The sequence below is a fragment of the Mus musculus genome, chromosome X (genome assembly GCF_000001635.26).
Source record: "Mus musculus strain C57BL/6J chromosome X, GRCm38.p6 C57BL/6J".
NCBI classification, from domain to species: Eukaryota; Metazoa; Chordata; class Mammalia; order Rodentia; family Muridae; genus Mus; species Mus musculus.
The window spans coordinates 152,663,355-152,689,518 of NC_000086.7; the positions used below are offsets into that span (position 1 = coordinate 152,663,355).

The 26,164-nt window shown below is 40.2% G+C and overlaps 1 protein-coding gene across 3 annotated transcripts in view; it reads right to left on the reverse strand.

Moving 5' to 3' along the window:
* The window catches only part of Shroom2 (shroom family member 2), a 161,280-nt gene that overhangs the window by 53,846 nt on the left and 81,270 nt on the right, over window positions 1–26,164 (reverse strand). For all 3 annotated transcript variants that reach the window (NM_001290684.1, NM_172441.3, XM_006528683.4), the window contains exon 3: window positions 10,178–10,309. In NM_001290684.1, the coding sequence (NP_001277613.1) occupies window positions 10,178–10,309 (132 nt within the window). The remainder of the gene's footprint in view (window positions 1–10,177; window positions 10,310–26,164) is intronic.

The following is a 26,164-nucleotide window of genomic DNA, read 5'->3' on the forward strand; positions in this document are numbered from 1 at the left end:
CTTGCCAGAAGAGAGCTGTTCTCCCAGGAGTGCTCTTACTCCTGGACCAAGAGGTGAGATCTCGACTTTCTCTCCAATAACTGTCTGGAGCAGGGGCCCGCCAGGAGCTCACAGGGCCCGGGAACTGTGGAGCAGCTGGGCTGGGTAACATCCTTCAAGTCACCATCTGCACCCTGAGCTTGGGCTGTTCCACAGCAAGGAGAGAGCTTATCTCCCAGGAGTACTTTCACTCCAGGGCTCAGAGGTTAGATAGCCACTTTCTCTCCAATAACTGTCCAAGGCAGGACCAGCAAGGAGCACACATTGCACAGGAACAGTGGAGCGACTGGGACAGGATCCTTCAGGTCACCATCTGCACTCAGAGCTAGGGCTGTTCCACAGCCCTCCATACACAAGTTCAGCCGGGAGAGAGCTGGTCTCCTAGGAATGCTGATACAGGCATAAAGGCCCACAGGAGGGACAAACTCCAGCCAGAGAAAGCAAGAACACCTAACATCAGAGATAAACAGATGGCGAAAGGCAAGCGCAAGAACCATACCGACAGAAACCATGGATACTTGGCATCATCAAAAAACAGGTCTCCCACAAAAGCAAATCCTGGATACACCAATACACCGGAAAAAACAAGATTCTGACTTAAAATCATACTCTATCATGATGATGATAGAGGACTTTAAGAAGGACATGAATAACTCCCTTAAAGAAATACAGAAGAACACAGGTAAACAGGTAGGAACCCTTAAAGTGGAAACACAAAAATCCCTTAAAGAATTACAGGAAAATACAACCAAACAGGTGAAGGAATTGAACAAAACCATTCATAATCTAAAAATAGAAGTAGAAACAATAAAGAAATCACAAAGGGAGATAACTCTGGAGATAGAAAACCTAGGAAAGAAATCAGGAGTCATAGATGCAAGCATCACCAACAGAATACAAGAGATAGAAGAGAGAATCTCAGGTGCAGAAGATACCATAGAAAACATTGACACAACAGTAAAAAAAAATGCAAAAAGATCCTAAGGCAAACCATCCAGGAAATCCAGGACACAAGGAGAAGACCAAACCTAAGGATAATAGGTATAGAAGAGAGTGAAGATTCCTAACTCAAAAGGCCCATAACTCTCGTCAACAAAACTATACATGAAAACTTCGCTAACCTAAAGAAAGAGATGCCCATGAACATACAAGAAGCCGATAGAACACCAAATAAAATGGACCAGTAAAGAAATTTCTCCTGTAACATAATAATCAAAACACCGAATACACAAAACAAAGAAAGAATATTAAAAGCAGTCAGGGAAAAAGGTCAAGTAACATATGAAGGTAGAATTATCAGAATTATAACAGACTTCTCGCTAGAGACTATGAAAGCCAGAAGATCCTGGGCAGATGTCATACAGACTCTAAGAGAACACAAATGTCCGCCAAGGCTACTCTACCCAACAAAACTCTCAATTACCATACATGGAAAAACCAAAATATTCCATGACAAAACCAAATTTACACAATATCTTTCCACAAATCCAGCCCTACAAAGGATAATAAATAGAAAACTCCAACACAAGGACGGAAACTATACCCTAGAAAAAGAATAAAATAATCTTCTTTTAACAAACCAAAAAGAAGATAGTCACATAAACATAATCCTACTTCTAACAGCAAAAATATCAGGAAGCAACAATCACTTTCCCTTAATATCTCTTAATATCAATGGACTCAACTCCCCAATAAAAAGACATAGACTAACACACTGAATACATAAACTGGACCCAGCATTTTGTTGCATACAGGAAATGCACCTCAGTGACAAAGAGACACTACCTTGGTGTAAAATGCTGGAAAACAATTCTCCAAGCAAATGGTCCAATAAACAAGCTGGAGTAGCCATTCTAATATCGAACAAAATCAACTTCCAACGCAAAGTTATCAAAAAAGACAAGGTGGGGCACTTCATACTGTAAAAGGAAAAATCTACCAAGATGAACTCTCAATTTCAAACATCTATGCTCCTAATGCAAGGGCACCCACATTCATAAAAGAAATTTTACCAAAGCTCAAACTACACATTGGACCTCAATGACAAGGAATCCTCCTTTTATACACATCAAAGGTCAAACCTACCAAGATCAACTCTCAATTCTGAACATGCTCCAAATGCAAGGGCAGCCACATTCATTAAAGAAACTTTAGTAAAGCTCAAAGCACACATTGCACCTCACACAATAATAGTGGGAGACTTCAACACCCCACTCTCATCATTGGACAAATCATGGAAACAGAAACTAAACAGGGACACAGTGAAGGTAAGAGAAGTTATAAACCAAATGATTTAACAAATATCTACAGAACATTTTATCCTAAAACAAAAGAATGTACCTTCTTCACAACACCTCACGGTACCTTTTCCAAAACTGGCCATATAGTCAGTCATCGAACAGGCTTCAACAGATACAAGACGAGTGAAATAATCCTATGCATCCTATCAGATCACCATGGACTAAGGCTGGTCTTCAATACCAATAAAAACAATGGAATACATACATACACTTGGAAGCTGAACAATGCTCAACCTAATGATAACCTGGTCAAGGAAGAAATAAAGACTTTTTAGAGTTTAATGAAAATGAAGATACAACATGCCCAAACTTACGGGACACAATGAAAGCAGTGCTAAGAGGAAAACTTATAGCTCTGAGTGCCCCCAAAAGAAAATGGAGAGAGCTTATACTAGCAGCTTGACAGCACATCTGAAAGCTCTAGAACAAAAAGAAGCAAATACACCCAAGAGGAGTAGACAGCAGGAAATAATTAAACTCAGGGCTGAAATCAATCAAGTGGAAACAAAAAGAACTATACAAAGAATCAACCAAACCAGGAGCTGGTTCTTTGAGAAAACCAACACGATAGATAAACCTTTAGCCAGACTAACCAGAAGGCACAGAGACAGTATTCTAATTCACAAAAGCAGAAATGAAAATGGAGACATAACAAAAGAAACTGAGGAAATAAAAAAAAAATCATCAGATCGTACTACAAAAAGTTTATACTCAACAAAACTGGAAAACCTGGATGAAATGGACAATTTTCTAGACAAATACCAGGTACCAAAGTTAAATCAGGATCAGATTAATGATCTAAACAGTCTCATTACCCTAAAGAAATAGAAACACTCATTAATAGTCTCCCAAACAATAAAAGCACAGGATCTGATGGGTTTCGTGCAGAGTTCTATCAGACCTTCAAAGAAGACCTAATACAAATACTCTTCAAACTATTCCAGAAAATAGAGGCAGAAGGAACACTAGCCAATTCATTCTATGAAGCCACAATTTCTCTGATACCTAAACCACAAAAGAACCAACAAAGAAAGAGAACTTCAGACCAATTTCCCTTTGAATACCAATGCAAAAATACTCAATAAAATCCTCACAAGAACACATCAAAATGAGCATCCATCATGATCAAGTAGGCTGCATCCCAGGGACGCAGGTTTGATTCAATATACGGAAATCCATCAATGTAATACATTATATAAACAAACTCAAAGGGAAAAAAATCACATGATCATCTTGTTAGATGCTGAGAAAGCATTTGACAAAATCCAACACCCCTTCATGATAAAAGTCTTAGAAAGATCAGGAATTCAAGGCCAATACCTAAACATAGTAAAAGCAATCTACAGCAAACCCGGAGTTAACATCAAACTAAATGGAGTGAAACTTGAAGCAATCCCACTAAAATCAGGGACTAGACAAGGCTGCACACTGTCTCCCTAACTATTCAATGTAGTACTCGAAATCCTAGCCAAAGCATTTAGACAACAAGAGGAGGCCAAAGGGATACAAGTTGGAAAGGAAGAAGTCAAAATATAAGTATTTGCAGATGATAAGATAGTTACTTAAGTGACCCCAAAATCACCAGACAACTCTACAGGTGATAAACAACTTCAGCAAAGTGGCTGGATATAAAATTAAATCAAACAAATCAGTGGTCTTCCTCTACACAAAGGATAAACAGGCTGAAAAAAAATTAGGGAAACACCACCCTTCACAATAGTCACAAATAATATAAAATTCCTTGGTGTGACTCTAAGCAAGTAACAGATCTGTATGACAAGAACTTCAAGTCTCTGAAGAAAGAAAGAGAAGATCTCAGGAGATGGAAAGATCTCCCATGCTCATGGATTGGCAGGATTAATATAGTAAAAATGGCTATCCTGCCAAAAGCAATCTACAGATTCAATGCAATCCCCGTCAAAATTCCAACTCAATTCCTCATAGAGTTAGAAAGAGCAATTCTCAGATTCATTTGGAATAACGAAAAACCCAGGATAGGAAAAACTATTCACAACAATAAAAGAACTTCTGGAAGAATCACCATCCCTGACATCAAGCCGTATTACAGAGCAATAGTGATAAAAACTGCATGGTACTGGTACAGTGACAGGCAGGTAGATCAATGGAATAGAATTGAAGACCCAGAAATGAATCCACACACCTATGGTCACTTGATCTTTGACAAGGGAGCTAAAACAATCCAGTAGAAAAAAGACAGCATTTTCAACAAATGGTGCTGGCACAACTGGTGGTCAACCTGTAGAAGAATGCAAATTGATCCATTCTTATCTCCTTGTACAAAGTTCAAGTCCAATTGGATCAAGGACCTCCACATAAAACCAGATGCACTGAACCTAATAGAAGAGAAAGTGGGAAAATGTCTCAAACACATGGGCACAGGGGAAAAGTTCCTGAACAGAACACCAATGGCTTGTACTGTAAGATCAAGAATTGACCAATAGGACCTCATAAAATTGCTAAGCTTCTATAAGGCAAAGGACATTGTCAATAGGACAAAACAGCAACCAACAGATTGGGAAAAGATCTTTACCAATCCTAAATCTGATAGGCGGCTAATATCCAATATAAAAAAAAATGCAAGAATTTAGACTTCAGAGAACCAAATAACTCTTTTAAAAATAGAAAAGAGAACCAAATAACTCTTTTAAAAATAGAGTACAGAGCTAAACAAAGAATTCTCAACTGAGGAATATCAAATGGCTGAGAAGCACCTAAAGAAATGTTCAACATCCTTAGTCAGCAGTGAAATGCAAATCAAAACTGCCGTGACCTCACACCAGTCAGAATGGCTGATGCTGCCAAGGATGTCTGAAAAAGAGGAACACTCCTCCATTGCTGGTAGGATTGCAAGCTGGTACAACCACTCTGGAAACCAGCTTGGTGGTTCCTCAAAAAATTGGGCATAGTACTACCTGAGGATCCCGCAATACCACTCCTGGGCATATACACAGAAGATGCTCCATCATGTAATAAGGACACATGCTCCACTATGTTCATAGCAGCCTTATTTATAATAGCCAGAAGCTGGAAAGAACCCAGATGTCCCTCAACAGAGGAATGGATACAGAAAATGTGGCACATTTACACAATGGAGTACTGTTAAAAATAATGAATTTATGAAATTCTTAGGCAAATAGATGGAACTAGAAAATATCATCCTGAGTGTGGTAACCCAATCACAAAATAACACACATGGTATGCACTCACTGATAAGTAGATATTAGCCTAGAAGCTTGGAGTACCCAAGATACAATTCACAGACCACACAAAGCTCAAGAAGAAGGAAGACCAAAATGAGGATGCTTCAGTGCTTCTTAGAATGGAGAACAAAATACCCTCAGGAGGAAGCATGGAGTCAAAGTGTGGCGCAGAGACTGAAGGAAAGGACATCCAGAGACTGCACCTCCTGGAGATCCATCCCATATACTGTCCCCAAACCCAGACACTATTGTGGATGTCAACAAGTGCTTGCTGACAGGAGCCTGATATAGCTATCTCCTGAGAAGCTCTGCCAGTACCTGACAAATACAGGGGTGGGTGCTCTCAGCCCGCCATTGGACTGAGCACTGGGACCCCAATGGAGGAGCTAGAGAAAGGACCCAAGGAGCTGAAGGAGTTTGCAGTCCCATAGGAGGAACAACAATATGAACCAACCAATATCCCCAGAGCTTCCAGGGACTAAGCCACCAACCAAAGAGTACACATGGAGGGACCCATGGCTCCAGCCTCATATGTAGCAGAGGATGGCCTTGTAGGTCATCAATGGGAGGAGAGACCCTTGGTCCTGTGAAGGCTCAATGACCCAGTGTAGTTGAATGCCAGGACCAGGAAAAGAGAGTGGGTGGGTTCGTGAGTAGGGGGAGGTTGGAGGGAATAGTGGGTTTTCTGAGGGGAAACCAGGAAAGGGGGTAACATTTGAAATGTAAATAAAGAAAGTATCTAATTAAAAAAAATAAAAACCCTTAAAATAAATCTAAGAACTGGAAGACTTGTACCATAAGAACTTTAAGACAATGCAGAATGAAATTGAAAAGGGCATCAGAAGATGCGATGGCTGCCTATGCTCACGGATTGGTAGGATGAATACTGAAAATGGTCAGTCTGCCAACAGCAATTTACAAACCCCCACACAAATTCCAACACAATTCTTCACAGAAATTGAAAAAACAATCTTAAGTTTCACAGGAAAATACAAACACCCAGGATAGTTAAAATAATCTTGAACAACAAAAATGTTGAGGTCATCACTATCCCAGCTTTCAACTTGTGGAACAGAGATATAGTAACCAAAACACACCACAATACTGATATAAAAGCAGACACATTTATCAATGGAATAGGACCAAGGACCCACATATCTACTCATACTACAACAGCCACCTAATTAGTGAGAAAAAAGGCCAACAAATCTAATGGAGAAAAGATTGTATCTTCACCAAAGAGTACTGCTGGATAGCTAGAAGAATGAAACTAGAGTCTTATTTCTTACCCTACATAAAACTCAATTCTAAATGGACCAAGAACCTCAACAATAAGCCCTAATACCCTAAATCTGCTAGAGGAGAAAGTAGGGACTATGCATGAACCCATTTATATATTTTTGAATAGCTGAAGGAAAAGAAAACAGGAATATTTCTCTTGACTTACATAAGATAATTATATAAAGTTCAAATTTCAATGTATAAAGTTTTATAGCAACACAGCCATGCTCTTCTTTCTACATCTTGTGTTACAATAGCCAAGTTGAACACTAACAGAGCCAGGGAAAATAGCTCCTTATAACACAGGCTGTAGTGCACACAGTTCATCTTAAGGAAGCATCAAATGAGATGCTTTAGAATTACAAGAGAAATTTCAGGAAATTTCCATTCTCAAATATTTAATTATCAACAGTTCATTCGTAAATTCTGACTGAGACAAGAAGCAATAGGCTTTAGCAGCAGAATCATGTGCTTCTCTGTCCAGATGAAGGATTTAAACTTTTCAGTCTCATTTTGGCTGCACATGCACACTCAAACCACACATTCTTAGTCAGTACTGTGTCTAAAACAGAGTAAGTAATTGGCTGAGTAAGTAATTATTCCACAGAACAGTCACTGTGCATATATGACTGTAAGTCTCTTACTGGCAAAACTACTTACAGGATGCTAAATGTTTTCCTTAAAGCTTGACTTTCCATGCTTCAAGAAAGAAAAGTGTGGCTATATTATGTTAGGGGAGAGTAAGGATAAGAGAGAAAATGGCAAGCAGGGTAAAGATAGGAGACAGACCTGGCTAAGTCGCCTGAGGGTGACAGATAACCACTTGGCTTTGATAGCATTTTCTTTAAGGACAGACTGAATCCTTAATGAATAGAATATGTTCCAGATTATTCATTACCATAAATTCATCCAGATACAAATAGCACAAAGCCCAGTTTATACATAGATGTGGCTAGCATAGATGCTTCTCTAATGGGGTGACTGGTTAAGCTGGTAAGTGGAAGATTCTATTACGTTCAAGGCACTCCAATGAGGAAATATGAAACACATTTTCACCCTTTTTTTGCTCAGTTTAGAATCTGTGGTTTTTCAAAATAAATACTATCCAGTCTTGTTGCTGTAAATATTATGCATTTGAGAAGTACTTCCTTCACGTCACATAAGTGCTTACTCTGCAATCTGTTATCAGAGAGGCGTTAACTAACAGCCTCAATGAAATCTGAGATGGTTAGAAGAAGAAGAGTTGCTGAGCTGAGGATATAACATTGGTAGAACATGTGCCTAGTATGCAAACAGCTCTGGGTTCCATCCCTATTTGGGGATGGAGAGAAGGGAACTAGATGTGGTGGTGGACACCTGTGATCCTAGTACCTGAAAGGCTTAGGCAGGAAGATGGCCTGTAGTTCGACAGTCAAGTCTATTTAGCAATTACAAGACTAACCAGAACATATATAGTGAGACCTCATCTCAGAAATAAGGAGGATGAGCAAGTTAGAAAGATGAGGAGGAGTGGGAGGTACATGTTTTCTCCTATGCAGAATGAAAGTGTAGGGGTGGGGCGGAGAAAGGGCTACTGGGATGGAAAAAATGGGTAGTAACTAAAACTCAATATGAGCAAAGTACAAAACTATATGTGTACTAAAATGCCATAAAGCATACTATTATTTTGTATGCTAGAAAATATAATCAGAGGGCTGGCTAGAGAAGTGGGTTGGCACTTAAGACACTTACTACTCTTACAGAGGAACTTTTACAAATGTCTGTATCTTTACCTCCAAGGTTCTAAAACCTTCAAGCTTCTGCAGGTACCACACTTATATACCAAAATCACACTCTCACACACAGAGACACATTGTTAGAAAGTGATAAAAATAAAATGTTTTCTAAAAGTAAATAAATAATTTTTAAAAATTAAGAGAAAATTTGGAAACAATGTGATAGCTCATGCCTATAATCCTAGTACTTGGGAGTTAAAGAGACAGGAAGATCAAGTCCAAGGCTAGTCTAAACTGCATAGTTTGTGTCCAGTCTGATCCGTATGAGACCCTGCCTCAAAAAGTAAAACTAGGACTGGAAAGATGGCTCAGCAGTTAAGAGCACTGACTGCTCTTCTGAAGGTCCTGCATTCAAATCCCAGCAACCACATGGTGGCTTACAATCATCCATAATGAAATCTGATGCCCTCTTCTGGGGTGTCTGAAGACAGCTACAGTGTTCTCAGATATAATAAATAAATAAATAAATAAATAAATAAATAAATAAATCTTTAAAGGGGGGGTGCAGGGCTGGAGAGATGGTTCAGTGGTTAAGAGCACTGACTGTTCTTCCAAAGGTCCTGAGTTCAAATCCCACCAACCACATGGTGGCTCACAACCATCTGATCTGATGCCCTCTTCTGGTGTGCCTGGAAACAGCTACGGTGTGCTCATATAAATAAAATAAATCTTTAAAAAAAAAGATTAAAACTAAAGTTTTTTTTAAAAAAGTAAAACTAATATATAACAAAATGTAATAGAAATGTATAAGAAACTAATATTATTTCCAAACACACATAGATATCCACATGTGTATATAAACATATATATAAATTATACTTGTACACTCATACTTGTATATTATATATGCATACTGGACTGCATGTGCATATATACATATATACATACATACATAACACAGATGCATACGTGCACAAATACATTTAGCCACACACACACAGCCATACACAGGCACAAATGCATACAGGGGAAAAACAATTCATACAGCCATGATGATATACTCATGCACAATAAACACATGCCAAAACCATACCAGCCATCATTACTGTCATCCTTCCATCAGAATACGTGAGACATCTAATCAATAACATTTGTAGAGTACTGAAGACTAGATGTAGACATAGTAAACCCTCCCCATAAACATCACCTGCTTGCCAATCCATCAAAATATCTTTGAAAGAAGATGATGGCTGAGAAGACAGAGTTATAACGGGAACCCCACCTGCTAGATTCAGAATCCAACTCCGTGATATCACACTTGACAGTCTCAAAGGATTCCACAAGAATAAAAACTGAAGCTTCCTCAAGAAACACAAGAGAGAGAGAAAAGCTTGTTCGTTCTTTGTCTTACCACTTTATTTATTTATTTATTTATTTATTTGTTTGTTTGTTTTCTATTATCAGATGTTTCTGTGCTCAGTGAAATATTCAGTTCAAACCCTAATTGAGGATCAGTAGCCTTGACTGTTCTGAAGTCAAATCCCAAAACTTAAGGGAATTTCTGAGTACTCACAGAATGTCATACTTACATGGTGTTTGGTCTCCGGGAAAGAGTACCTACCTAGCCTGGTGCTGGCTCTTCCAGGAAGGGGAACCGCTGGTGTTCAGAAACAGTGAGGCTGCTGGCTCAGGGTGGACATCAAAGTACTTGGTAGCGTGCCAGGAGTGGGGCCTCCAACTTGGATCACTTTTCCTGGAAAAGAATACAAAGAAAGGGACTTCACACACTTCTTCCTGTCCAGGACAACAGCAGGACCCAACAAAGGGAACTAATGGTATCTGCTGCCACCCAAAACACATGGCTTACAGCTGCTTTCTACTATATATGGGCATGCACATTACTTCAGATGGCTGCTAATGACCAAACTGCCATGATACAGAGTGGGAATCATAGGCTCTAAAACCACCCTTAGTCTTTTTAATTTATTCCTCCATAAATGGATAAGGTTGTTGTCAGTTAGAAATGTTATAAGCATTTTTGAAACAATGTCTAATATACCCAGGGCTAGCCTTGAACTTCTGATCCTCCTGCCTCTCCCCCCTGAATTCTCAGGAGCACCTCTACGCCCAGTTTTATGCAGTGTTGGTGATAGAACTCAAGACTTTTCTATATACTAGGCAAACATTCTACCAACTGAGCTGCATCTCCAGCTCTTATTTTGTTTTGTTGTTACTGTTCTCTGTGTTTTTTAAAGACAGATTATGTATGAGGCCTTGGGACTGATCCCCAGTACCCCCAAAAGAACAACAAAAATACCTGCAGCAGAATATCACAAACATGGAGATCCAACCCAAGTCCCTTCAACTCCAAAGTCACTGCATGAAGCTACCCTTACCTCTCAAAGCTCCAATTAAAGACAGTTTTTGAGCCAGTCAAGGGTGTCAAAAGATCACACAGAACAGCTTTAGGTAAATAACAGACTAGACATTTTTTCCCACAGGCAAAAATATTGAAGAGTGTTATATAATAAAGAATACTTTCTAAGATAAAACCAAAAATCACTATAACACAAACCTTCTAATGACTTGTATAGTCTTTTTTTTTAATTTTATTATTTTTTAAAATTAGGTATTTTCTTCATTTACATTTCCGATGCTACCCCAAAAGTCCCCCAAACCCCACTTCTTGGCCCTGGCATTCCCCTGTACTGAGGCATATAGAGTTTGCAAGACCAATAGTCTTAATAAGTATGCAAAGCGCCAAAAAATGTTGACTTCATGTTCATTTTACAGGTACTAGAGAAAGAAGATAATAACTATCACACCTCAGATGTAAAGAATTACAAAATCAGGAATGTACCTCATAGAATTTCTCAAAACCTTCAGAAGTAAGGCTCTAACCACGTACACTTTATTCTGCAGGGTTTTCCTATGGTATAGTATCTGTAGCTTTTTTTCATCTCTCTTTTCAGTTAACTGGTAAGAAAAAGGAACTAGATTGACAGAACATGAGGGCAGAGGGAAGGAAAAATATGGCTAAGGAAAGAAAATGCCTCAACTATGATAACACTATTTGCACCTCCATACTAGAATGCCTTGAGATACTAGCTGAGGCCATGGGAAAGCAATGTCTAGGACAACTACTATTAGTAAGCAAATTCTAAAATAGTAGCTTTTTTTAAACAAAATGTGTAATAGATTTAAAGTGGCTGTACCATCTCTGCTACCTTCCCATTAGTTGTGCTCCTTCCCCTTTAGTGTGAGCCTGATTAGGGTAACCAGCAAGCAACAAAATGGAGTCAGGTGTATGAACTCTTGCCTACAAACCAGCGCTCAGGAAGCTGAGGCAGGAGGACTGGTATAAGTAGGAACCTAGCGTGGGCTACATAGTAAGTTCTCAGCAAGCCTGAGTTCACTGTATTAGACCCCACTTTTTGATTTAATAAAGGTAGCAGAATGGGAAGAAATAACATTCTAGGGAATTTGAGCATGGTTGTGGGAAGCCTGTAACTTCTTCCTGGCTGTTTTAGAATGTTTCCTCTGAAGAAAGCCTAGTAAGAGCCATTAGTTAGCATAAAAGGACCAGAGCCTGATACTATGGAAGAGGGCTCTCCACCACATCTAGGAGGATGTTTGTGTGCAAGGTAGCTAGAAGTTCTCCAAGGCAGATGGACTAGACTAAGAAAAGTAAGACAGAAATATATCTTTGAAAAGTGTGTACAAATAATGCACTATGTTCTGTGAGGCCATGAAAAATCCCAAAGGTTATTATTTTTCTTTCTTTTTTTAAAAGATTTATTTATTATTATAAATAGGTACACTGTATCTGTCTTCAGACACACTAGACAAGGACATCAGATTTCATTATGGGTGGTTGTGAGACACCATGTGGTTGCTGGGATTTGAACTCAGAACCTTTGGAAGAACAGTCAGTGCTCTTAACCACTGAGCCATCTCGTCAGCCTCTGAAGGTTCTTAAAAAGAAAATACACAGGGCTAGCAATGTGGCTCAACTGGAAAAAGGCACTTGCCACACAAGCCTGAGACCCTGAGTTCCATCCCCAGAAGCCACATTAAGATGGAAGAACACTGATGTCTCAAGGTTTTCCTTCGGCCTCCACAACTACACAGTTCACATACACATCATACATGCAAACACACACACACTGATAATACACTATTGATATTTAAAAGCCAATGCACAGATAGATGCATCGATTTCGATATATAGTCGGCAGCTGAGATCTTACTGGGACTCTTAAATAAACCAATGAAGACAAAGAGTAAGAAGGGTAACTGAAGATTACTAGAATAGTGGGCGTGTCAAGGAGACTTAAGGTTCCTATGTTTACTGGGGCTGTTTTTAAAAAATAAACAAACGAAGATATAGAGAAAAGAGTTATACTCCTATATGCAATCACTGAAGGTTCCAATGCCTACCAGGGACAGTAACATTTCCTAAAGTGCGAGTGATTGCTTCCATATCCTCTAAATTTACTAGTACACCATGACCACATTTTAGAATCAAGGACATCAGGCTTGTTAGCATTTCAGATGCTGAGAAACAGCTGGGGTTGTATTAATAAGAAACAGATAGCATCTAGAGGCTAGTTGGCTTGTCATTCACAATTCTGAAGAGATGGTGTGTTCTCTGATGCCACCTACTGGCCCCCACTAGTTCTACCCATTCTCAGGTGATAAGAACGTTTGAAATCCACTTAGAAATTAGGCTCTCCTGTTTCCCCCCCATGCATGGACTTAAAACCAGTCGTCTCTAGTAATATGGGTATAGGACACAGATATAACCCAGTGTATGCCACAGCAGAAGAAACAAACAGCCTGAAGTGCCTAATAGTAACGAGTTTGTTCCCAGAGTCTAGGTCATGCAAAGAACAAGAAAGATATTACTGTTGATACTCTAGTAACTTTTCCTGAAATCAACTGCCTTAAATGTACAAAACAAACTGATTTTACTTCATTAAAAAAAAATTCATGTCCAACTTGGAAACGGTCTTTGTGTGTGTGCATGCACCTATGTGTTGGCATGTGAGTACAGGTTTGTGTATATACATGCAGGCACACATGCTGCAGTCAATATATGTGTATAGTTCAGAGACAACCTTGGATATCAGAGCTTACTTGCCTTCTTGTTTGAGACAGGGTCTTTTAATTGTCTCCCCATATGATATGCTAGCTGGCCCGTGAGCTTCTAGGAATTCTCCAGTCTCAACCTACCATTTTGCTGTAGGAGCACTTGTATTATAAGGATGTGCTATTGCATCTGGGTTTACATAGATCCTGGAGAACCAAACACAGGTGTTCATGCTTGTATGGCAAGTGTATTACACACTAAACCAAGTCCCCAGCCCAATACTGGATACATTTCTTTTGAAAGAATGGGTTTTATCTTACCAGTACAAAAACTGGCATAGAGTGATAAAAAAAAATGAGGAGGGGGAGGAGGACAGTCTCTCATAGCCTGGGATAAACTGGAATTTGCTGTGCAACCTACAATCAAAATTGTGATTGAACACCAGAATTCCCAGCTTCTGTTATATTCTTTTAATTATTAGCATGAGTATTTTAATGAATTTTTCTTTATTCACAGGAAATACAGAATCCTTCACTCTCCTCAAAAAATAAACAATCATATGTGAATTGGGTTATTTTTGTAACTATTTAGAAGATAGTGAGGCTGTACCTCCTCCCCAAATACAAGCTGTGTCTGGTGGTCCTGCCCCAATTAGTTCTGCAAGTGGTAAGGAGTAAGTGGCTGTTCAAATTCCTGGATGCCTGAGGAAATAGCTCAGAACATTCCCTTACCTTGAAAGTGACCAAGGAGGTTAGGAGGCTGTTTCCACATATTGAGAGTGAAGGAAGAAGGATGCTTGGTGTTTTAGAGCATCTATGACATAAGACGCAAAGTTTACAAAGGCCTTACTTCATTAAATGGGCAACGTAGAAATGTGCTAGAAATACTTGGGCCTCAGTGACTTCAAAAGCAGCAGTGGGAGAGCCCACAGCCTTTGGAGAGATATACAAAGCCAACACATCCCACCCCTGGCAAGACTCACAGAAGGCAGGATGCTTTCAGAAGGTCCAGGGTAAGGGAGATGGAATTTAGCTGGATCCTGGCAATTTACCCACACTTCCAGTTTTTCAAACAAGTTAAGAAGTACCTTCATGCAGAGTGGACACTGGCTCTCACCTGTGCACTTCCTTCCTTTTCTTATTAAGCCTCTAAAATAACTCTCTCTCTCTCTCTCTCTCTCTGAGTCAGTTTCTACCTTGTAACTTAATTTTTTCAAAACCTATTGTTAATGGTGGTTCTTAAACACTTTAACCTCCCTTTTAGCCCACCACCCTCCAGAGGTAGTAGAAAAGAAAGGATAAGGGGAAAGTGAATCTGTTTAGAAAGGTTCTTAGGAGCAACGCCTTATCTTTTTATTTTTCTATTTTTTTGAGAAAGGGCCATACTGTGTATCCCAGACTGGGTCTTGGAACTTGCCATGTATCCCAGGCTGGCTACAAATTCTAGATTTTCCTGAGTGGTGGGGTTACATGCCTGTACTCTCAGACCTAACTACTTTTTAGTAGATTCAACAATGTTATCATCAAAAATGCTCTAACATATCTTTTATAATATATGGTCACTTAACTTGCAAGCAACACACCAGCCAAGTGGTTAACATCATTCCAGTAAGTTCTGCTTTCCGGGATGCTCTCAACTGAATGGGCTCATAAAACATGGGCCACAGATGCTCTAATTAGTGAGTGGTAACTTCAAGAGGGAAAATGCTGTCTGTCCTGAAGACAAAGCCGTGGAGCTGTACTTCAATTGCTGAGCCAGCTGTTAGATGAAAATACCAACCTAAGTCAGTCATACCAAGTGCACCTGAGATGGAACACAGCTGTGAATCCTAGAGTGGCAGTGGAAAAGCAAGAGAAAGCGTGTTTGTGATTGACGGTTTCTGGGAATACATGAGCAAATATCTATTCACCCCAGGACACTGATGACAAACCAAAAATAATTCTACCCAAGTCCAGCTTAGTGCACCAGTGAGTTTACTGGGGCTACTTATGGGAACATAGGTGAGACAAAGGCAGCTACAAGCTATACAAAACAATAAATAGAAGAAAGGAAAAGAAAGAAATGTTGACTGTTTAACGGCACTGTGGGAAGTTAACAGAACAGTACATTCTTTCCTAGGCAGTGCTGCAGAGATGTCATGCTGTGAATGAGAGCATGGTGCCTGATAAGATCTGGTCCTTTGGGACCAGAGTGAGAGCCCCTGCTTTTATACATTAGAAGAATTCAGGAAAGATACAAATGTCTTGATACACTCAGCAGATGAAAATGATAGAAGCCATCAAAGGCCAATCTTCAGCAATAACAGATGCAGTCAAAGGATGAAAGCTTCACAGTTGCTCTTTTCCCAGCCAGTACAGTCTCTTATCTCAGCCCTGGCCAGAGCAAGGAAGCTGCTTCTAGTGTCACTCTTCCCACTGCTGAAAGAATGTCACAGAATAAACTCACACCATACCCACTTTTGAAGCAGACCCAAATAAACTATCATTTTTCTTATCTTTTGTCACAACCTTTTACTAGTACTGGAAAGAAAAGAAAGGCTAGCTCTTTATCCTCTCCACTCCATACCCAAACCACTTGCGATCAATAACACATGATATTTCAGCTGCCTAACACATCAAGCAGCATTTAAAAGGACTCCAGTACAACTCCCTGGCCTCACTTCAATGAACAGATAATGTTGGCTAAGAAACAAAAGACATTCAAATGTGCAGCCATTAATGTAACTACTATAAATAGCCCTAAGGAGTAACAGCAGGGCGAATGAGTCTTATATATAAGAACAAAGACACAAAATAAGGTATAGTGATTCACATCTATGATCCTAGTCCTGAGGTAGTGAAGGCAGAAGGATTCCCACAAGTTTGAGGTGAGCCTTTTCTACAGAGCAAGACCCCTTTCTTCAAAAAAAAAAAAAAAGTAGCCACAGAATCAGCATGTCTGAGCTACAGCTGATTATGGAGATCATTTCCCAAGAAACCCATGAGGATGGATGTATGATGGGTCCTCCAAGGTTAGAGGGAAGGAGTCTTAGGGAAACGGTGCCCCACCCCCACCCCCACCCCAATCCAGGACCTTTACAAAAGGAATCTTACCTAGTTCCTGTCAGCAAAGAGAAAAGGAGGTAGAGGTTGGAAAATCCCTGCAAAGGGCAAAAGGAAAATGCACTGAAAATACCGTGGTAGTCTCAGTGACTAGAGACGAGCCAGTGGGAAACCTTCTGGTCAGGGGGCCAGGGCTGGGGGTGGCTGTAAAAAGATCCCAAAGGGACAAGTCTTACAGCACAACTGAGCAGGATGCTTCTGGAAAGCCCAAGGTAGGAGAAGAGTAGAATTGAGCTGGCCTTTTGCAATTGCACATACTCCTAATTCTTCACAAACAATAGAAAGCACCCTCTCTCCATATCTATTCAACATAGTACTTGAAGTTATAGCTAGAGAAATTAGAGAACAAAAGGAGGTCAAAGGGATACAAATTGGAAAGGAAGAAGTCAAAATATCACTATTTGCAGATGATATGATCCTATACTTCACCAGAGAACTCCTACATCTGATAAACAACTTCAGCAAAGTGGCCGAATATAAATTTAGCGCAAACAAATCAGTAGCCTTCCTCTACACAAAGGATAAACAGGCTGAGAAAGAAATTAGGAAGCTGGGCAGTGGTGGCGCACACCTTCGATCCCAGCACTAGGGAGACAGAGGCAGGTGGATTTCTGAGTTCCAGGCCAGCCTGGTCTACAGAGTGAGTTCCAGGACAGCCAGGGCTATACAGAGAAACCCTGTCTCCAAAAACAAAAACAAAAACCAAAAACAAAAACAAAAAAATTAGGGAAATGACATCCTTCACAACAATCACAAACAATATAAGTCAAGGATCTGTATGACAAGAACTTCAAGTTTCTGAAGAAAGAAATTGAAGATCTCAGAAGATGGAAAGATCTCCCATGCTCATGGATTGGCAGGATTAATATAGTGAAAATGGCTATCCTGCTGAAAGCAATCTACAGATTCAATGCAATCCCCATCAAAATTCCAACTCAATTCCTCATAGAGTTGGAAAGAACAATTCTCAAATTCATTGGGAAAAACAAAAAACCCAGGGTAGGGAAAACTATTCTCAACAATAAAAGAACTTCTGGAAGAATCACCATCCCTGACATCAAGCCGTATTACAGAGCAATAGTGATAAAAACTGCATGGTATTGGTACAGAGACAGGCAGGTAGATCAATGGAATAGAATTGAAGACCCAGAAATGAACCCACACACCTATGGTCACTTGATCTTTGACAAAGGAGCTAAAACCATCCAGTAGAAAAAAGACAGCATTTTCAACAAATGGTGCTGATTCAACTGGCGTTCAACATTTAGAAGAATGAAAATTGATCCATTCTTATCTCCTTGTACAAAGCTCAAGTCCAAGTGGATCAAGGACCTCCACATAAAACCAGATGCACTGAATCTAATAGAAGAGAAAGTGGGGACATGTCTCAAACACATGGGCACAGGGGAAAAGTTCCTGAACAGAACACCAATGGCTTGTGCTGTAAGATCAAGAATCAACAAATGGAACCTCGTAAAATCGCAAAGCTTCTATAAAGCAAAGGACACTGTCAATAAGACAAAACAGCAACCAACAGATTGGGAAAAGATCTTTACCAATCTCACATATGAAAGAGGACTAATATCCAATATATATATATATATAGAACTCAAGAATTTAGACTCCAGAGAACCAAATAACCCTTTTAAAAAATGGGGTACAGAGCAAAACAGAATTCTCAACTGAAGAAACTTGAATGACTGAGAAGCATCTAAAGAAATGCTCAGCATCCTTAATCATCAGAGAAATGCAAATCAAAACAACCCTGAGATTCCATCTCACACCAGTCAGAATGGCTAAGATCAAAAATTCAGGGTACAGCAGATGCTGGCGAGGATGTGGAGAAAGAGGAACACTCCTCCATTGTTGATGGGATTGCAGGCTTGTACAACCACTCTGGAAATCAGTCTGGCGGTTCCTCAGAAAATTGGACATAGTACTACCGGAGGATCCAGCAATACCTCTCCTGGGCATATATCCAGAAGATGCCCCAACTGGTAAGAAGGACACATGCTCCACTATGTTCATAGCAGCCTTATTTATAATAGCCAGAAGCTGGAAAGAACCCAGATGTTCCTCAACAGAGGAATGGATACAGAAAATGTGGTACATTTACACAATGGAGTACTACTCAGCTATTAAAAACAATGACTTCATGAAATTCTTAGGCAAATGGATGGAACTTGAAAATATCATCCTGAGTGAGGTAACTCAGTCACAAAAGAACACACATGGTATACACTCACTGATAAGTGGATATTAGCCCCAAAGTTCAAAATACCCAAGATTCAATTCACAGACCACATGAAGCCCAAGAAGGAAGACCAAAATGTGAATGCTTCATTGAGTGCTTCATAGAAGGGTGAACAAAATACCCATGAGAGGATATACAGAGACAAAGTGTGGGGCAGAGACTGAAGGGAAGGCCATCCAGATAATGCCCCACCTGGGGATCCATCCCATATACAGTAACCAAACCTGGATACTACTGTGGATGCCAGAAAGTGCTTGCTGACAGAAGCCTGATATGGCTGTCTCCTGAGGGGCTCTGCCAGAGCACGACAAATACAGTGGTGGGTGTTCCCTACCAGAGCTCGGGGTCCCCAATGGAGGGGTTGGAGAAGGTACTGAAGGAGCTGAGGGGGTTTGCAGCCCCATGGATGGAGCAACCGTGTCAATAGGCGCGACCCCCAGGAGCTCCTGGGGACTGGACCACCAACCAAAGAATACACATGGAGAGACTCATGGCTCTGGCTGCATATGTGGCAGAGGATGACCTTGTTGGACATCAGTGGGAGGAGAGGCCCTTGGGCCTGAGGTTGTTTGATGCCCCAGTGTACTGTAATGCCAGGGCTGGAAGACTGCAGTGGGGTGGGGGGGAGTACCCTCATAGAGGAAGCGGGAGGGGGGATGATATAGGGGGCTTCTGAAGAAGAGACCTGGAAAGGGGAAAACATTTAAAATGTAAATAAAGAAAATATCCAAAAAATAAAAATAAAATAAAAAATAAGAGCACGTTCATCCATTCTGTCTCAAAACAGAAATCTCCTTTTTAGAGCTTCTGGTAATGTTCAGTATCCACAGATAAAACGTTGAGAATTCAGAAGGTTCTAAAAAAGGACCAAGAAATAGATATGATATATACAAAAGATACATAACACATAGAAAGGCAACCTAAGAGACTGATATTAGCATCATCATGTAGCAAAAAAATGTTGAATTGAACCTTGGCCTTGGGATAAGAACTCTATTATAAAATAAAAATAAATGACTTTCATGAAATCTATCACTAAGTCTGTTGACTACAAAGAATAGTAGGCATACTGTTTATGGTGGTATACACCTATAATTGATGCACCTGAGAGGTTAAGGCAGGAGGACAGCATGGTTACGGGCAGCCTGGACAATAAAACAAGACTCTGTCTGGAGGTGGAGGAAACAGCCAACTGCTGCAGGATGAATGTGAATAGTCAAATGCTATTCTGATTAAATAACACTTGTCAACAAGTTCTGGTGGCACAAATGTGCAATCGCAACACTTAAATAGAGGCAGGAGGACTAGGAGTACAAGGTCATCCTTAGGCTGTACATACTGACTTTATAGCCAATGTGGGACACCTGAGACCCTGTCTTAAAATGAAAAAAAATTAATTAGATGGCATTTTCAAAGTAAATCTGTTGATTTACACTCTTTCCAATGTTTTCCATAGTTGGAGAACTATTAAATAATATCTCACATATTTGGTCACTCTACATCCATAAGTGCTAAGTAGCTGTGGGGAAATTGCCACCTGTTTTATTATACATCAGATCAATGAGGATGGATGGTCCTTTTCTTTGGAAAAGCACCAAACTACAAAAACACCCTCTCTATCCTTAGCTATTATTATTATTATTATTATTATTATTATTATTATTATTATTATTATTATATGTAAGTACACTGTAGCTGCCTTCAGACACTCCAGAAGAGGGCGCCAGATCTCATTACGGATGGTTGTGAGCCACCATGTGGTTGCAGGGAATTGAACTCAGGACCTCTGGAAGAGCAGTCAGTGCTCTTAACCACTGAGCTATCTCTCCAGCCCCTATCCTTAACTTTTATAAACCTGAAGACCTGAGATGTGGCTCAGGAGTAGAGTGCTTGCCTAGTATTCAGGAAGCCCCCAATTCCACTCAGTTCTAGAAACTGAAAATAGTAATAATGACAATAGATGAACATTTATATTTGATTGTGCTTAGAAACTGAAGCTAGAGAAGATGCTCAAGAAACAACTGTATACTTTGTTTTTATGGATTTTGTTGTCATTGTGTTTCTGTCATTTCACTACAGCTACAGACAAGCAAATATATACCAACAAAGTAATACAGCCATTTTCCATAATGGAGGCCAGATACTTGCCATCCCTTTATCCAAACCATGATAACAACTATTCTACCTGAAAGAATACTAGAAGTCTCATAGGCAAAAGGGCCTAAGTTATTTATTTAGTTAGTTTAGTTAGTTTGTATTTTTCAAAGTGTCACCTTATGCACTCTATGCTAGCCTGGAACTCTTGCTCTTCTTGCCTCTGAGAACTGGAATTACAGGCATGTGCCACAACTGAGTTAGTCAGACATTTCATAATCACACTAATAAAAGCATTAACAATACAACTTCATTAAATTAAAAAGTTTTGAATTTAACTACAATGAAAAGGCTATATAAAATTCACTTCACTGGAATCTATTCTAAAGAGTTTTTTGTAAGGGTTGGGTTATACAAGTATCTTGAGTGGCAAAGACAGGAAAATATTTAAGCACTGGGGGAAGAGCAAATATCAAGAGAGTAGGAGGGAGACACACTAGGCAGTTCTCATAACATGAACACTTTCCTTGCATAAATGAAGCAGATGATGCAAAACAAACAAAATGCAAAGTGAAACTTTTTTTTAGAAAACAGAGGTTTTATATGGTAAGAAGTGTGTTTGTTTCCTTCCCAAAAGACAATCAAGAGATTAGTACTAGCAAACTTGATGAGACAAGTGTAAGAAAAAATGACATTTATTCACTCTCTGTGATCTACTGGGCAGCCATCTATAGTTCTACCGATATAACCTCTCCCTGCCCTTTGGTGAGAAACCAAAAGTATATTTTCCTAGGTCAAGTAGTCAGCCCTGATAAACAGGGCATCCTCAAAACATAGCCAAGGGTAGGACAGACACCTCTGAGAGTCACAGGTCTTCTACAAGTAATAACAAAGGTGAGCAACATGATGGACATAACCAGAACATGGGCCTCCTGCCCAGGCAAAACCATTGAGAACTTACCAGAATCCCTGGTGCCTGCTGGGCTGCAGGTCCTGGCACTTCTCCCATATATCAAGGGAGAATACTCCCTAATCTCATGAGCATACTTCTCTTTACAATTCAACTGTATATAGGGAAATCTTTCTTCCTAAAGTAAAGTATCTTATGTTAGGTAGATCTCATCACTAGTAATCATTTTAAAAAGAATATAAGTTGAGAAACTAGTCTGCAGAGGTGACAGTGCGGACTACAGAAGCGACACAGCTTCTAGGAGAGACCCCATTTCAAGCTCCAGACATCCGGGCACCTTCCCCACCAGAAGAGAGGTGTCCATCCAGGAGGACTCTTTCAGAGCAGGTCAGGGAGCCATCATGGGTCCCGGATCCCTCAGAGACCAGTCTGCACAGGTCAGGTCACAGACTGCGAAGGATGAACAAGTGGACTGTAGAAGCTACACAGCTTCTGGGACAGGTAAAAGCGACACAGCTTCTAGGACAGACCCCGTTTCAGGCTCCAGACATCCGGGCACCTTCCTCAGCAGAGGAGAGGTGTCTGCCCTGGAGGGCTCTGGCCACCAGAGCAGCTGAGAGAGCCATCTTGTATCCTGAGTCCCTCGGAGACCAGTCTGTGCACGTAAGCATGCAGACTGCAGAGACAACACATCTTCTGGGACAGGCCCTGTTTCAGGCCTTTTTCTTCAGCCAGGAGGGAGGTCTGAATGCCAGATATCTGTGCACCTTCCCTGCAAGAGGAGAGCTTACCTTCAGAGAGTTCCCTGACCACTGAGACTCAGGAGAGAGAGAGACTCCCAGGTCGGCTGATAGAAGCTAACAGAATCACAGGAGGAACAAGATCCAACCAGAGACAACTATAACAACTAACTCCAGAGATTACCAGATGGGGAAAGGCAAAGGAAAGGATCTTACTAACAGAAACCGAGCTTCTGCAAGGCAAAGGACACCGTCAATAAGACAAAAAGGCCACCAACAGATTGGGAAAGGATCTTTACCTATCCTAAATCAGATAGGGGACTAATATCCAACATATATAAAGAACTCAAGAAGGTGGACTCCAGAAAATCAAATAACCCCATTAAAAAATGGGGCTCAGAGCTGAACAAAGAATTCTCATCTGAGGAATACCGAATGGCAGAGAAGCACCTGAAAAAATGTTCAACATCCTTAATCATCAGGGAAATGCAAATCAAAACAACCCTGAGATTCCACCTCACACCAGCCAAAATGGCTAAGATCAAAAATTCAGGTGATAGCAGATGCTGGCAAGGATGTGGAAAAAGAGGAACACTCCTCCATTGTTGGTGGGATTGCAGGCTTGTACAACCACTCTGGAAATCCGTCTGGCGGTTCCTCAGAAAATTGGACATAGTACTACCGGAGGATCCCGCAATACCTCTCCTGGGCATATATCCAGAAGATGCCCCAACTGGTAAGAAGGGTACATGCTCCACTATGTTCATAGCAGCCTTATTTATAATAGCCAGAAGCTGGAAAGAACCTAGATGCCCCTCAACAGAGGAATGGATAAAAAAAATGTGGTACATTTACACAATGGAGTACTACTCAGCTATTAAAAACAATGAATTTATGAAATTCCTAGCCAAATGGATGGACCTGGAGGGCATCATCGTGAGGGAGGTAATCCAATCACAAAAGAAGTCATTAGATATGCACTCACTGATAAGTGGATATTAGCCCAGAAACATAGAACACCGAACATAAAATATGTAAAACACAAGAAAATCAAGAAGAGAGAAGACTAATGGGTGGATACTTCATTCCTCCTTAGAATAGGGAACAAAATACCCATGAAAGGAGTTACAGAGACAAAGTTTGAAGCTAAGACGAAAGGATGGACCATCCAGAGACTATCCCACCCGGGGATCTATCCCATAATCAGCCACCAAACCCAGACACTATTGCATATGCCATAAAGATTTTGCTGAAGGGACCCTGGTATAGCTGTCTCTTATGAGGCTATGCCAGTGCCTGGCAAATACAGAAGTGGATGCTCACAGTCAGCTATAGGATGGAACACAGGGCCCCCAATGGAGAAGCTAGCGAATGCACCCAAGGAGCTGAAGGGTCTGCAACCCTATAGGTCAACAACAATATGAACTAACCAGTACCCCCAGAGCTCGTGTCTGTAGCTGCATATGTAGCAGAAGATGGCCTAGTTGGCCATCACTAGGAAGAGAGGCCCCTTCATATTGCATAGTTTATATGCCCCAGTATAGGGGAATGCCAGGGCCAAAAAGCGGGAGTGGGTGGGTAGGGGAGCAGGGCGGGGGGAGGGTATAGGGAACTTTTGGGATAGCATTTGAAATTTGAAATGTATAGAAAGAAAATATCTAATAATAATTTTAAAAAGAATATAAATTGAGAGCAGAATATAGGTATAGAATATGAATCTATGGTATAGAACCACAAATATAAGCTGCATTGTTAATGCTACAATTTACAACTTAATTCCTTAGATCTCAAAATGAGATAATCTGTAACATATAAAGCTAATTATACAATTTATAGTTCCTCTGAGATGAGTGCCATGGCACACACTGTAATCCCAGATTTTGAAACCTGAAGTAGAAAGATCTCATGTTTGAGGCCAACCTGGGCCTAGTGAAACTTTGTCTCAAAAACTAAACAAAAAGAAACAAGTTCCTACCGTGTGTTGGTGGCGCACACCTTCAATCCCAGCACTTGGGAGGCAGAGGCAGGCGGATTTCTGAGTTCAAGGCCAGCCTGGTCTACAAAGTGAGTTCCAGGACAGCCAGGGCTACACAAAGAAACCCTGTCTCAAAAAAAAAAACAAAAAACAAAAAAACAAAAAACAAAACAAAAAAAACAAACAAACAAAACCAAGTTCCTTTAGAAACTTGAAATAAACAAAAATAACAGTTTCTCTTAATGTCTCTTTTGATATAGTAAATATGTGTCTCTTAATATATTAAAAACCATCAATGTGATTGGAATGGAACTCAATAATAAAATGCTTACCTAGCATCAGCGAGGCCCTGGGTTCAGTCCTCAGCACCAGAGGAAAACAAAAGGCAAAGTATAGTGATAATAATATACAAGGAAAATGTATTACCAAAAAATTAACAAAAATTGTATAACTAATGAAAACTAAAAGCCATCAATGGTTTCAAAGTATTGTCTCTTTTACTCATTAGGACTCATTAGACAATACTTCTGCCAAATTGAACTTTATAAACATCATTTGCATGTCTTAGTTACAGTATGCATACAACCTTCATAAAGATCTAGTTCTTTATTTTTCACAATGAAGAAAGAAGGAAAAACAAAAGTCTTAACTTTGACCTAGAAAATGAAATGTTTCAGAGACTCATCTGATTAAATTTCTTAAGCTACATCTATGTCCAAATTCAAGATAAAACTCTTATGAACTATGTGGTTTTATTTCTTTTCTTGACTTTCATAAAGAAAATACTGAAAGAAGGGCAAACCAATCAGGCTATAAAGTTCAACATCTCTGCTTCCACAAGTAAAGAAGCACAGTAGCATGCCCCCAAAAGCTCACAGAATAGAAATAATACCCTAAGCCATTAGCAAAGAAGAGCAAGCTACTGTAAAGTATGGCTTTCACTTGATACCCATAGAAACCCCACACCCCAAGAGTCCCTATTCTGGGAGAATTCCACCAAGGAAAGGCTCACTGGAAAGGAGAAAAGAGGAGAGGAGAGGAAATAGAAGGAGACAAAGGATCTGTTGCTGTCTCAAAACGATCACTCCTGCCATACCACTCACTGAAAGTTGCTACTCACAGGAACGTCTGTGCTAATAATTAGCACCGAGGAACTCCAGCTACGCTCTCAAAGCCATGGCAGAGGCCAGGGCAGAGGAGAGCACAATAAAGTACTAGTCTGAAGTTGATGGCAATGAAACTCTGCAACATTAGAGAATGATATTTGCTGCAAGAAACTTGCTCCCAGCAAGCAAGTCTACTCCCCAGCTTTTGAAGTCTGCTTTCTGAAAAATGTGTAACCATCTGATGCAGGCTGCCTAACCCTTGCAGCTTCCAGGAAAGAAAAGCCTCCTCTTTGTTGTTAAGCTGCTACTGAGTGAAAGCTTAGGAGATATAATTAG